Source organism: Oenanthe melanoleuca, chromosome 4, assembly GCF_029582105.1.
Source record: "Oenanthe melanoleuca isolate GR-GAL-2019-014 chromosome 4, OMel1.0, whole genome shotgun sequence".
NCBI lineage: Eukaryota > Metazoa > Chordata > Aves > Passeriformes > Muscicapidae > Oenanthe > Oenanthe melanoleuca.
Genome location: NC_079337.1, coordinates 18829587 through 18844140, shown reverse-complemented (window position 1 = coordinate 18844140; position 14554 = coordinate 18829587). Strand labels below are relative to the sequence as shown.

General features: G+C 58.5%; 2 protein-coding genes across 2 annotated transcripts; one reads left to right on the top strand and one right to left on the bottom strand.

Annotated features, from left to right (window-relative positions):
- Positions 1-5474: 5474 nt before the first annotated feature.
- ATOH1 (atonal bHLH transcription factor 1) lies at positions 5475-6490 on the bottom strand. Its single transcript, XM_056489665.1, has one exon. It carries the CDS (start codon positions 6445-6447, stop codon positions 5575-5577), a length of 873 nt encoding a protein of 290 aa, XP_056345640.1. The 5' UTR covers positions 6448-6490; the 3' UTR covers positions 5475-5574.
- Positions 6460-7473, top strand: LOC130252353 (proline-rich protein 2-like). The gene has a single exon (XM_056489823.1). It carries the CDS (start codon positions 6460-6462, stop codon positions 7471-7473), a length of 1014 nt encoding a protein of 337 aa, XP_056345798.1.
- Positions 7474-14554: the final 7081 nt, after the last annotated feature.

The following is a 14554-nucleotide window of genomic DNA, read 5'->3' as shown; positions in this document are numbered from 1 at the left end:
GTTCCGAACAGGTCTTTTAAACACCAATCTGACAAGCAGGAGAGGGGTTTACCGCGCCGGTGGGCCGGGTGTCCTGTTTCAGCGAGTCACGTACCATTAAAGAGGCACTTTTACAAGTTTGTGGCGAGGCGCTGAGGCATTCAAAGCTGCTCGCTCGGGAGGAAAACCCGCGGCGGCAGCGCTTGGGGAAAGGGTTAACCCGCTGGCCGCCCTGCCTGGGAAATGATGGTAAATTATCCGGCGCGTTCTCCCGGGGAAGAAATTAGACTTCAAAAGGGCTGGAGCCCTTCTGAATATATATCAAGCAGATGGGCTGATGCGCTGTCTCGCTGATGTGCCATTGATTAACCGCCCCACAAAAGTGCTGCAGCCCCGCTCGCCCGCGGCGGGTGCGCGCCGCCGCCCGCCTCTCTCCGGGGCACCCCGGCGGCGGGAGCGCGCCTCGGTGTGCAGCGGGGGAAGAGGGGTGGCCGCCGCCAGACACCGGGAAAGAAAGATGGGATCAGAGAGGGGAGAGCAGGGGAAGAGGGGGAAGGAAAAAAACCCCAAAACAAAAAACGAACAAACAAAAAAACCCACAAGTAAAACAACAACAACATAACTTCCCAAAAAAGGAGGAAAACCCGGGATGAAATACAAAAAGGAATCTCTTCGGAAACGGAGGGGATCTGCTTTCCCAGCCCCAAATCTCGCCTTCCCTGCCAGCTCTGCTGAGAGCCCATCCCCGCGCTGCACAAGCTCCCATCCCAAGTCCCAGCTGCACTCCGTGCTGCAGAGGGCCGGCACCTCCCCGCCCCGAGCAGCCTCGGCGAAACCGAGCTGGGAGCGAAAAGTTGCGGGGAGCGGTAGAAGACCGGAGCCCTTCTCGCTGCCCGACGGGGCAGAGCCGGCACCGGGCTGGGGGTGTCGCATCCACCCCGGAGGAGCTCGGTAAAAAGGGCTGCTCGCTCCTCCCGGGCCTGAGCACGGAGGGAGAAAAGCACACGCCAGAAAGTCACCCATTGTAGCGTTTAAATGCTTCACCGCTCAAACCGCCTTTGACACGCCTTGGCTGGGCTCCCGAAGGCATCCCGAGCCATTCGATAGCACTTCAGAAGAGGCCTTTCTGTCCGCCCCGCTCTGGGCAGCCTGGAAATGGCCAGCGACTGCAGTGGCAGCGCACCCACCGCACATGAGCAGCGCACCCGCGGCACAGGTGCAGCTCCCATCCACTGCTCTGGAAAACGTCCCTAGAGAGAGTCCGCCTGAAGTTAACACGGAGCGGCGGCAGGGCAGCGTGTGGTTTTCCGAGACCCCAGCCCAGCTCCGGGAGGGCAGCCGGTCGTGAGCCCCAGCCCCGACCCCGGCGCACACACAGCCCCTTTCCGTGTTGCAATGACTCGGCCAGAGGCGGAAAACTTGTCCCCTTGTCCCCCAGAGTGAGCTGGCAGCTCCTCGCTCCAGCCCGGCTTGCCCGCGGAGAGGATGGGGCTGGCAGGGTCCCCATCTCACCCACGCAGAAGCCGATATCTGTCCACAATCCCCTCACTTTTCTCTCTCGGACAGGCACATGGGACGGCGGGTGACCAGACACAAGGTCATGCCGCGTACTGGCACCGGTGCCCGCGGGTGGCAGCGCCAGAGGTGGGGCCACGGGAGTCGGGCACGCAGAGAAACGCAAGCCGGGAGGTTTGTCCCCTCGCGGGGAAGGGGTTTTGGGGCGCAAATTTGCCCGGGTGTTTCCCTCTGCTCATGCACGGAGCGGGGGATTCCTGCGTGTCTCCACGGACCCCTGCGAGCGAGTGCACGTGTGTGCAGGCGGCCACGCGTGTGCGCGCCCGTGCGTGCCCGTCCCTCTGTGGGCGCCTGCCTCTCCGCACTGTCGGAGCAGACACGCTGGGCCGCCCCTGCGTATCTTTTTCTCCTCCTTTGTCTCCCTTTCTTTGGCTTTGACTCTTTCAGGTGCCCCGGCGGTGCCCTCGCGTGCTGCTGGTTGCTGGGAGGTGGCGTGGCTGCCACTGCGCTGCTGTTGTGCAGGGGAGGGAGGGAAGGGGGCTTGAATGCTGGCTGTTGTGCTCGGCTGGGGTGGGGGGCCGCCGAGGAGGAGGAGGCCCATGATGATGATGATGGAGGGGAGGGGGTGACGATGGAGCTCACCGCGGGCGCGCAGCTCCCTGGGGAGCCGCCTGAAAGGCCGCTGCGCTCACCAGCTGACAACGCGTGCTCCGCTCCAGACACGGCGCACCGCGGCCGGGAGCGAGGCCAGACCCCCCCTCCGCCCTCCAGCCCCCCTGTCCCCCCCATTGTCCGCCCCAAAGCATTGTCCGCCCCGCTCTAATTAAGAAACACTGGCCCCACGGCCAACTCCCCTTCTAACCCCCCCTGCCGCCCCGTGGTCCCTGCGCTTTTCTGGTCTCCCCTCGCTGGGTTTAACCCTTCCTCCTCCCTCCCCGAGGCCAGAGGTTGAGCAAACAGCAGCCGGAGAGCTGCAGGGCAGAGATGCGCCCCTCTCGGCTCCGCTCTGTCCCCCCGAAACCCCCGCAGGCGGGACGGACGGGCAGAGCCCCGCACCGCAACCCGCGGCCGCGCTTCACGCGGCGGCTCTGGCTCAAAAGTCGCCGGAGTCGCCGTGCGCCTCGCACAAAGGCGACCGCCTCCCCAAGCCCCCCCAGCCCCCACGGTCGTTTCGCACACCCCGGAGGACAGTCAGCGTTCAGCCAAAATTTAACGCTCGGATAGTGCGCTTCTGACTCGCTCTTTTCAAATAAAAGCCCGTTTAGGATGATAAAACCCCACGAAGCAAGCCGGGCGAGACTGCTTCCAGGGGCTAGTGCGCGTCCCCGCTCTTGTTAAAAAACTTTGCGGTAGTCTATACAAAACAAACACTGTCGCAGGCTCAATAAAGCGATTTATCCATCTTCATTACTTAAAGAAATGTTGTCTCTTTGTTTGTTTGGGAGATATTAAGCATGCTTAGCTTGCAACACATAGTTGATTCCTTCGCTAGTATCTTGGATACTTGGATCTGACTTTGGAAGGTAGGAGCTAATTGCTAATAATGGAGAGAAAGGAACCAGCCAGCATAGCGGGAGTGGCCTGGCATATGGGGAATGAGCGGTCTGAAATACTCAATATTCAAGTTTCCAAAATATTAATGAGATTATAGCAACCTGCAGCTATACGTTACAGCTTGTTAACGGAGTGCAAGAGAGGGGGGCTGCCAAGCGGTTGTTATGCAAACTCTATAGCTGAACCTTAAAATGGGAATGCGGCTGGGTATCTCTTTCAAAGAAGCGTTAAAAAAAAAAAAAAAAAAAAAAAAAAAAAAAAAAAAAAGAGAAAAAAAGAAAAAGGAAAAGCCCCTCTGACGGCGAGTGCTGCGCTGCGGCTGCGAGCACCAGCCGCGCCATGCGGTGCGCTCGTCTGTCGGGGGAAGGACCCGACCGAGGGAGCGGGGAGGATTTTGATGCGCTCTTTTCCACCACCTCGTGTGTTCGCAGCCGCAGAGGCAGAGCCCGGGACGGCGCGGCGGGGAGAGACTGCACGCATCCGTTCCTCTCACTGCCGGCACCGCCGGGACGCCTCCTGGGCGCTGTCTCTCAGTCACGGATCCATCCCCAAACTAAACCAAATAAACAAACGACCCCCCCAAAGTTGGCGGGTTTTTGCTCCGCCGCATCACTCCCCCGATGGGAGCCTCGCGTGCCCCTCAAGATGCGAGACCGCCTTCCACAGCACAGAAATCAGTGCCGGTAACCAAAGCTGACCTACCCCCGACAAAGCCGGCGTTTTTTTAGGGAGAGAAATGACCCTCCCGATAAACTTTCCACCCTGCGGCACCGTACCCCGCTTCGGCAGGTTCGGGCACCGCCCGGTGCTGGCGGCGGGCAGGGCAGGGCGGCAGCGCGGGGTTACCGGGGGGGCAGGTGCCCTGTTTCTGCAGGGGAAAGTGACACCCTGCTGGGCTTCGCTCCCCCGGCCGCGCCTGGTTAACTGATCACCTCCCCGACACCCCCCTCCCAGTGTCACCTGCTGAACCCAGCGGGACCCCGGCACCGACCCGGCTCCGGTTTAGCCCCGGGTCTGGTGTCACGGGCAGGCTGGGCTAAGCATCAGCCAATCCCCCACTCCCGTCCGGGTTTAACAAGAGCCCAGGGGCCGCATCCTGATCCCCCGGCTGTTCGAGTGCTTCCGATACCCCGCCGGCTTCCAGCCTTTTCCACTCGGCTTATACCAAGGAGGCTCCATGGGGAGATGCGCTGGTACCCCCAGGAAGGGGAGGAGTGGGGAAGCAGGGAATGATGTGACTCGAGCGGGGTGCGGGGACAGGCGCAACAGAGCAGTGACAAGCTCCTTACCCTGCACTTGTTGCAATTACCCCGGTTCGGCTGGGAACTGCGGGACGGAAACGGGACGCGCTCCCGGCGGCGCAGGGAGCGGAGGCAGCGCTGCTCCCGGCAGAGCCCGCCCCGGACCCCGGCCCTGGGGTCCGCCCGTCCCTCTGCAGGCAGCCGGGACATCCCATCGGCTCCCCGGAGCACCGCTCTGTACCTCTCACCCCCGCTGCCGAGTTTGACACCACCCCGCTCGGGGAGGGCGAGGGGAGAAGTTGAACCCGACCACGCTTTGAGGCTGATTTTGTTTTGGTTGGTTTTTTTGATTTTTTTTTTCAACGTTTATTTGATCTCAAAAAAAAAAAAAATTAAAATACATAAGACAATGGCAGCTGGCGTTGCTAGAATCAAAATAAACGATTTTCGTCGTAGAAAAGAATTTTTGTTAAAAAAAAGAGAGAAGCAGAAATAATTGCAAACACTGCATAATAAATACGTTTCCTATTACCACAAAAGGAAAATAAAACTGACATAAAAGTTTGACACGACAAAACCGTTTTCGTTTTTAAGAGAGCGTTAGGATTAAGTGGCTTAATTAAACATTGGTCTCCAATTGGCAGTTAGTAGCTTTCCTCTTGAAACTGCATCTCCAGCCGCTGATAAAGTGCTTGCGCCAAGTTTCCCCCCAAAAGACGCCGACGTGGTGCTCTAAGGAAAATCCAAATTTTCTGCACTATTTACAGGTTAAGACGGTGCGTTACTGACTTCGCGCGTGTGTGTGTTTGCACAGCAATGCGACCCACGGCAGGATGGGTGTCTGGAAGACGGGGGTGTCAGGGCGGGTTGGCGGCCGGGTGGGGATGGATGGCGCCGGCGGCACCCCCGGCAGCGGGGCCAGGCTTTCTCCGGGCGCATCACCCGCCCGCCGACGGGGCGAGCCGGGCTCCGCGCTGCCGGGCGGCGTGTTGGCAGGAGGGAACGGCAACGACTTCTAGGCGAAAGAAACTTTCCAAGTGTAAACTAACAACGAAAACAAACCAACCGACCCCGACAGACAGGGCGGGTAGAGTCACTCGCTAACAGCCAACCCCCCCGGACACACCAGGGGCTGCCGGGGGTGGGAGACGAGGGGGCGGATTTCAAAGCGACCGAGGGGAGCCGATACTGTCCGTGGTGGCACCGCGTCCGGCTGCTCACCGCACGGCGGAGTCTGTGCTTCGAGGGGCGGCCTTGCGGGGGTGCCGGGCACGACGCCCCTGCCTTAGCTGGCCTCATCCGAATCGCTGTAGTGGGAGCGGGGCGAGAACTCCCCGTCGCTCCTGTGGGAGCGGGGCGACGTCTTGCTGCGCTCCTGCGGCGGCTGCCCGGGCTGCGGCATGAGGAGGGCGGGGGAAGGGGCTCTCTGTCCCATCAGGGCGCCCTCCGCAAAGGAGGAGAAGTGCAGCGGGTCGAGCTGCACCGAGTAGCCGCCCGCGGCCGGCGGCGGGGGGAAGCGAGTCCTGCCGTGCCCGGGGGGCGAGGCTCGGGGCGGCCCCGGCGGCGGCGCCGGCGGCCCCGACGGAGCTCCGGCCCCGGCGGCGGCGCAGGGCGGCTCGAAGGGGGCCCCGCGGTGCTCGGCCTTGCCGGGGCCCTCGGGAGGGGCGGCGGGGCCGTGCAGCAGCTCGGCCAGGGCGCTGATGTAGATCTGCGCCATCTGCAGCGTCTCGTACTTGGAGAGCTTCTTGTCGTTGTTGAAGGAGGGGATGACATTGCGCAGCTGGTCGAAGGCGTGGTTCAGCCCGTGCATCCGCCGCCGCTCCCGCGCGTTGGCCGCCAGCCGCCGCTGCTTCTGCACGCCGCTCACCTGCGCCCGCAGCCCGGGGCCGCCGCCGCCGCCCCGCGGCCGCCCGCCGCCCCGCGCCCCGCCGGGGCCGCTCCCGCCGCCCCGCGCCGCGCCGCCCTCCGCCGCCGCCGCCTCCTCGTCCTCGCCGGGCAGCAGGTAGCGCGGCGAGGCGGCGGCGGGCAGGCGGGCGGCGCAGCACACGCCGAGCCAGGAGCCGGGCGCGAAGCCGCCGCAGCCGCCGCGCTCGGGGCCCGGCGGCGGCTCGGGCGGCCCCGGCGGCTCCCGGGCGCGCTCGGCCCAGGGCAGGCTCATGGCGCTCCCGCCATGGGGCCGCGCGCAGCCCCCGCCTCGCGCCCGCCGCCCCGACGGCTCCGGTGTCGGCCGGGCGCGCGCCCCCCTTTAAGGAGCGGCACGCGCCGGGGTCCCCCCCGCCCCCGCTCCCCCTCCCCCGCCCTGCCTCGCGCCCCACCCCTCCCGCCGCACGCCCTCCACTCGCGCCGGTCGCGTGTCGGCGCGGCCAATGGCGCGCGCGCGCGCGGGGCCGGCGCGTGCGGGGAGCCAATGGCGCGCGGGGCGCGGGGGGGGCCCGCGAGCCCGAGGCCGGCGGCACGCGCTGCCCCGCCCCGCCCCGCCCCGCCCCGGCCAGGCGCGCGCCGGGCGGCCTCCCCGCGCGCGGCGGGGCGGAACGGGGTGGGCGCGCCGGGAGCGCCCCGACGGCGCGTCCGGCCGGCCCGGCCGGGGTGCGGGCCAGAGCCCCGCTCAGGGCAAGACTCGAGAGCCCCGCACTGGGCAGCGGCCCGGCCCGACCGGGGTGTGGGCCAGAGCCCCGCTCAGGGCAGAGACTCGAGAGCCCCGCACAGGGCAGCGGGCCAGAGCCCCGCTCAGGGCAAGACTCGAGAGCCCCGCACAGGGCAGCGGCCCTGCCCGACCGGGGTGTGGGCCAGAGCCCCGCTCAGGGCAGCGGCCCGGCCCGACCGGGTTGTGGGCCAGAGCCCCGCTCAGGGCAAGACTCGAGAGCCCCGCTCAGGGCAGCGAGCCAGAGCCCCGCTCAGGGCAAGACTCGAGAGCCCCGCACAGGGCAGCGGCCCTGCCCGACCGGGGTGTGGGCCAGAGCCCCGCTCAGGGCAGCGGGTCGAGAACCCCGCGCCGGACAGCGGCTCTGTCAGACGGGGGTGCGGGCCAGACCCCCGCACTGGGCACAACCCGAGAGTTCCCCACCGGGTAGCGGCCCTGCCCGACGAGAGGTGTGGGCGAGAGCAGCGGCAGCGGCGGGCGGCTCTGGCACAGAGGGAACACACACCAGCTGGCACCGGGTCCTCCCGCCGCTGCATTCTCTGAGGACGCTCCGTCGCGCCCGCCTGGGGAAACAACCCTTTCCTTTTAGCCGCTGCTGGCCAAACCTCAGAGGCAAATGCGCTCCCCACGCCTGGCGGGAGCAGCCGTCGGCCCGCCCGGCTCTCGCCGCGGCCGCAGTGACCCTGCCCGAGGTGTCGGTGCGGAGCGCTGCCCCCCCGGACGGTGCGGGAGGCGGTGCAGGGAGCGCGGCGCTGCCGTGCGGAGGTTCGGCCGCGAAGCCGCGAGGGAATGCCCTCGGTTTTAGAGCGGCAATCGCGGGGAGACGCGGGAAGCCCACGCGGGACCCGGTAGGTGACAAGCTGTGGCGTTTGCAGCCGGGACAGCATACTGCCCCTGGAGCTGCCACGTTTTCGGCAGGGTCCCGATCCCCCGCGAGCGAGTCCTTTTGTTGGGCCAACAATAGCTGGCCAAAGGTGGTAGAGGGGGAAATAGCTCCGTGCACGCATCTTAACTTCCCTTCCGCGCTGCCTCCCCTCCCGCCACCGCCGCCTGCCTGGAGAGGAGAAGTGGAGGTTTGCCTGTGTGAATAGGCGTGTGGAGAACAAAGTGATGGGCACAGTATGAGGTAGATATGTTTTTTCAAAAGTGAATAACTCGCAAGCCGAGGAGGGAGCGAGGGAGAGGGAGCCCAGCAGCTCAATGCCGAGCGGCAGTGACATGGAATGAGCAGCCTCACTAGTTTAGGAAGCTGGCTGGGCACGCTGGGCGCATGGCAGGTGCCTGGGGCCACCTTCCACAAACAACTGGATGGTATTGAGGAAACGCGATGCTGATGGTTTGCTTTCTTTAGAAACAAACCGAGGCAAACCTTCGCTATTCTTTTTTTTTTTTTTTTTTTTTTTTTTTTTTTTTTTGTCTGGCAATTATGCTTCAAAGGCAAAAGCTGCTGGCTCCCCCCCAAAACAAGTTTTCAGTTCCCGACCAAAATTGTTTAGTCGGTAAGAAAGGTGGCAATGAGCGGAAGTCAATACCTTGTTTCTGTATATTATACACAAAGTTGCCAGACCATCTATTTGTATCCAGTAAAAACTTTTATACTCTCCTATTGTCTAACCCCCTCCCCTCCTTCAATAAATGCTTCTATCATTAACAGGAGTAAAACTCAGCACTGTGATGCATGGTGTTGTTGCTGAATAAATTCCCAGCCCCCCAGTTTCTCTTTCAGTCCACGATCACCACGTGCTCCCTTCCTGGGTGCCCGTGGCACAGGTGTGCTTTGCCAGCAGCCCTGCTGTGCCCTCCTCCCCAGGGTTAACTTAAGCCTGCGAGTTCTCCGTTTGGGCACTGGGTGCCGTGGCTGTGAGCTCTTTCACGCAAGGACCGTGGGCCAAACCTTGGAAATGAGCAGGAGCTTTGCTAAGCAGTAGCCACTGACTCCTGTTTCCCCAAGCTTCCAGCACGGGGAGAGCCAGGCTGGTGCAGTGAAGTGTTAAACATCTCCCTCCAGGCTGGTGGACTGTGGGCACAGAGGGAAGCAGCATCCCATTAGCCTCCCATGTGGATGCACGGTGTCTGATGCCCCGAAGGATCCTGGCCTCTGGATACCCCAGGGCTGCTGTCAGGTGCCGGGGACTTCCCTTAGCTGTACCTCAGCGACTGTGTGCAGCACTGGGGAGATTGGCCAGACACCTCAGCATGCTCCTGGGATGGGAAAACTTCCCGGCTGGGAAACACTAATAATAAGCTGCTTACTTTTCAAGCACTTGTTTTGTGAGCGCATGCACGCTTTGAAACTGGAGGCATTTGACACTCACTCCACAGTTTGCCTTTGAAAGGACATGTACAAAAAGCCATTTTCCCCACCAACACCACTGCTCAGAGGGGGAAAAATGTTTTATTGAAATCCAGTGGTCTCTGTATGCCTGTATCTGCTGTGTGCGCACAGAGTCAAAGTCAAAGGCAAAGGGTGGTTTATGTCAGCACTGGGTTTAGCTCTGCTCTCCCAGAATAAGATAAATGTAAGTGATGAAGAACTCCTGGGGCTGGCTGAACTCATTTTGTATTCAACACTGCCCGGCCCTTTTCACTTTCCTTTCTCCCTCTCTTTGTATGTTCAAGCCTACTTGAGTTTCTTTTTTTCTTTTGTAGGAGTTGGTTCTTTTGAAGCGGTTCGAGGCACGCCCTGCTGCAAAGGGGACTTCACGGGAGTCGGAAACACAGGCACACCGGTCTGAAACACTTACTGTACAATAGCAGGAATGTAGGAAGCCTTGAAAATGAATCTGCTCTAAGCAAGTGTCAAAGCTTTCAGAGGAAAACAAACTGAACTTATCCCCGTATCTTTATGCATACTTTCCCCCCAGTCCTCCTTTCCTCCCTCCCCCCCTCCCCAGCCTGGTTAAGGGCCCAGGCAGCAACTCGGGGTCAGGAACGTACTAGTGTTACAGAAAAACGGGTTACAAAAGGGGAGACAGAAGACTTGCAAAAAGCCTCCTCTATCATTACAGCCAGAGACATTTTGAAAGCACAAAGCACGTGGGTCAGTCCTCAGTTTGTACTCAACAGTCTAATTGCTCATTCAATCCCATTTCAAGATCAGACAGCTTCTCTGCAGGCATCACCACTGGTCAGAAAGTATTTTATTCCTTCTTTTCCCTTTCCCCACGTGTTCTCCCGTTTCCTCCTTTCCTCTTGAAAAGTACATGGGGGGACACACAGCCCTCTTTGTACCTTGACTTTGTCTTCAAGCAGTAAAACCCATAAGTAGATATAGACCAAGGTGTGAGTCTTGTTCACTGAGATCAGGTAATCCTTTCCGAATCTCATCTGCAACCTGCTCAGTCCTCCTGCTGGAGGAGGGAAGGGGGATTTCTGACCTCCCAGTGGCTGGCCTGCTCCCTTTATGGCAAATCCCATAGGAGCTACTACAAATACAAAAGGACAATGTACATATTAATTATTTCCAGTCTCATGTACTGCATCATCAGAATATTCACCCAAATAATGCATTCATACTATACTATTCAGAGCAAGATTGCTTAAAGCAGAAGAGGGTCCAGCAGCAAATGTTTCTTAGGCTCCTCCTATAACCAGTGTCTTATGCTTTACTGCCAAATTGTGTTTTAAATACACATTAGAAGTGATGACTGCAAGGAATGCAAAATCCCAGGTACCTGGGAAATCACATTTCTGAACCCTGCCCCTTTACACTCAGGACCATGCTGCTGCTGAAGTAGATGTGCCCTCACTTCTATAAAGCAATCTTCCTGGGCAGATTGTTACACTTAGTCCATACCATTTGGTTCAGCTCTTGGAGCATTTGTAAAATTAATTCCCACTTCTTAGTGACATTTACCTCCATAAATATCTAGGCTCTGGGACTAATCCTGGGGATGGCTTGCAGTTGTATACAGTTAATGCTAACTGCAAGTACTTCCACTGCCTCCAAGAGAAATGCAAGGCACTGGTATAACAATACTTGCCTAGCTCCTGGGCCCATTGTCAGGCATAAGCAATTCAGCCTGGTGATACAGCTGGAAATATTATCTATGGAATTTGTACCAAAATGTACAAACACTTTGCCTATATTTAAATGGCTACAGCTGTTACTGAGATGTTAATTTATGCTCATATTTTAAAAATAAAAAGCTTCATATTCAAGGAAGCAGTATTTATATTTTCCTTTGCTCATTTTATTCAAAACCCTTTTTTGTTTTTCACTCAGCTTGGCAAGGAGGTTCCACTAAAATTGCTAAATGTCCTCAGTCCCACCAAAGTCTCAGACAGCTGAGGCACTTCTCAGCTGCGGGACACTTTGAACAATGATGTTATTCTAGGTGTAGCTTGCTCACCCTTTGCAGCAGGAACAATTCTGCAGAGCCTGTGCATGCTCACAGGCACCACCCACAGGTCCATCGTTTTAGTTACTCTTGAAATGAGCAGTAAGAGAACATTCATGACCTGCTTTATGAACAAGTGCTTTCTAACATGCTTTCCTTTGGCTGCTAGTTGATATGTTTTACTAGTGTAAATCACTTAAGCAACAAAACTACAAAACTGTTGTGATCAACAGTTTTACAGTATATGACCAATACTTCATTTAGTTCAAGATCAGAGAATTAACATCATCCACAGAAACATTTGTTTGTTTTTTTAACTGATTGCCTCCGCGTTCCCTTTTTCACTGTCACTTTAGCCACTGCAAAGTACAGTTATAAAGGTTTGCTCTGGGAAAAGATTCTAGTCATAACTTGAGGTATAAATGAAAAATTTAGCTTGCAGGCTCTCTGTGGCATAGTAGAAACATATAACTGAAGAGGAGAGAGAAAAACTAACAGTTGACATGTCAGAAAGAGGAAAAAAAAATCGACATTTGAAACAGTCTGCCTTGCCTCTCAATAGCAGCATCACTTGAGCAGTACCCTGGGAGTGTAGGGGCTGCTTCAGCTGCACTGGGCCTTCAATCTGCTCACATCCATCACCCACAAAGCTCTTGGCAATCAGGCAACTCAGTCCCTGAAGGAGGTTTCTTAGCTGTGGAAATGCCAGCCTGGAATCTGAACCTTTGTGGGTCTCTTGAGGAGGGAAGGTCTCTAAAATGTGAACAGTAAATATTTACAGTCACAGAAGCCAAAACAGTGGTCCTTCTAAGGGGAGAAAATCAAGTGAAAGGACCCAGTCTGGTGCTGATCAGCATCTCACATCAATCCCTAAGAGCTGAGTATTTCTCCAAGAAAACCTTGCCAGCCAAGAAAAAAATACCACATTGCCATTTATGGGAAATCCTCTCATTTAATCCCTGAGAGCAAAGAGCACAGGGCTTCTAGGAACAATCTATTTCCAACACAACACAGCACCAACAGAGCTTTCAGGAACTACCTTTCTGAAGACATCTTCAGCTGGACCACTACCTTGTAAATAAGAATGTCTTAAGAATTTCTACCTGTTAAAAAAGCAGAACCATTCATTTCACTCCCCTCTCCTTCATGGGGTTAAGACAGAAAGACATACAAAAAATTAAGCATTAAAGAGAATTAAGTTTTGGGGGCACCTCAAAATTCCAAGCCATGCATAAAACTCTTTGCAGTCTATCAGATATCAGACAGCTTCAGCAGAGAGTTGCTTGCCGTGCCTGAGACAGTGTCCTCATGGTTTTGTTCCAAGCAGCAATGCTCAGCTGAAGTCCTGCAGCTCTTGGGAAGCAGTTCTCCTGTGGCAGTGGGCTTGCAAAACCCTGACTGCAGCAAGACCTGTACCTCCGGCACAGCCCTGAGCTGCAGAGCAGATTGGTCGGGAGAGGGAGGGAGAATACAAGAATTTTTATTTTTCAGGCACACAGGATGATTTGATCTCCGTAGCAGTTTTAGAAATTCCCAAAGGGTGAAGCCTAGCGCTCATCTGGATTGAGAAGAGCTGTGTTGAGGCAGAAGGTGAAGCTGGACACAGCTGATGGCCTGCTGAGGCCAGGTGCTTGACAGCTTTCATCAGGAACCCACAGTTTGCAGTAGCCCGGGTGTATGGCTCTCATGTCACAGGGGTCATGGAAGAGCTCAGTGAGAACCGAGTGGTTCAGTTTTGGAGGGAGGGATGGCAGGAGTAACCAGCATCCCACCCTGCCTGGCTCAGAGACTCCCACCTCTTGCTTCAGCTCAGGTGCTTCACCCACGCTAGGAGGAATTATCTGTGCTGTATGCCTCTGTGCCTTTACACCCCAGTGAGAGCATGAGGTGACATGCACGGGAAAGCAGCACAAGCTGTCCAGCCAAAGCTGCCTTGCTGAACAGAACCCTGGTGCCTCCACGGGTCCTGGAGCGCCGTGCCTCAGCCGCCCGGGATGGACACGCGGGCATTCCTGTGCCACATATCCCAGCGGGATGGGGCTCCCCGGCTCGGGGCTCCTGCTCCGGGGGTGCTCGGTGGGCACAACTGGCCAGCCCAGCCCACACCGCGGCACTGACGGTGCCCCAAAAGCTCGCCCTGGTGAGACAGACAGACGGCGGCGAGGCCGCCGCCCGGGCCGCCGGGGTGGGGTGTGCGCCCCGGGGCTGCCCCGCTGCCGGCAGCAGGTTGAATATTGTAGGTGTGGGCGATTAAAGTGTCGCCGGCACAATGGCGGTCTGTGTCCCATTCGCCACGCCCGGGCTCCTCTTTGGAAAGCGCACACAAGAGGTGACAGGGCGCTGGCCCCCGCCATTATCCCGGCGGCATAGCGGCGCGGCCCGCCCCGTTTCCCGGGAAATGGCGCTCCCCGGCCGCCGCGGGACCACCGCGGCCGCGCACGGCTCCGCGCTCCCCCCTCTCCTGCCCCGGAACGGCGGCCCCGTGAGGGGGGATGGCGAGCGCCTGGCGAGGGGGAGTCGCAATGCCACTGCCGTCCCCCCCGGGGCACTTTTTGGGGACAAGAACCGCCCGTCCCGTCGAGGCCCCGGCGGCACCGAGCGCGGCCCGGCCGCCGCCGCCGCCGTGAGGGAGCCGGAGGTGGTGCCGCAGCGCCACCGCCCGGACGGCGCCGGGCAGGGCAGGGCCGGGCCCACCGCTAAACCCGCACGGCGCTAAACCGGCCCGGCACCGGCACTAAACCCGGCCGGGCCCGCCGCTAAACCTGCCCGGCACCAGCGCTAAACCGGCCCGACACTAAACCAGCCCGACACCGGCACTAAACCCGGCCGGGGCCGCCGCTAAGCCCGCCCGGCACCAGCGCTAAGCCCGGCCGGGCCCGCCGCTAAACAGTCCCGACACCGCCGCTCCTCTAACCAGTGACAACAATGTCCCCCCCGTATTTTCCTTCGTTTCTTTTGTTCGTTTGTTTTGTTTTTGGAAGTGCCCCCCATTAACTCGGGAAGATGAAGTGCGTGGCAGTGGATGGAGATCTGCGCGCAAATGCACCGCACCTGCCGCTTCCTCAGGTGGCTGCACCCCATGAAATAGAAATTCTAGAAATTCGTGTCTCTGCTCCGGGTTGAATTCTATTTACACACTCCAGCGAATTACTGTGTGCAGTGGATAATAAACCCTCTGTAATGCCACGAGTAATAATTCGCTGGCTGCAAGTTTTGGAAAGAAAAGCTACTTCTGTGTGTCAATACTTAAGGAATCAATGTTTAGGAATATTTATGGATACGTT

Excerpts from the sequence above, each read along its gene's own strand:
- LOC130252353 (XM_056489823.1), top strand. The coding sequence starts at position 6,460 with ATGGGGCCGCGCGCAGCCCCCGCCTCGCGCCCGCCGCCCCGACGGCTC.
- ATOH1 (XM_056489665.1), bottom strand. The coding sequence starts at position 6,447 with ATGAGCCTGCCCTGGGCCGAGCGCGCCCGGGAGCCGCCGGGGCCGCCC.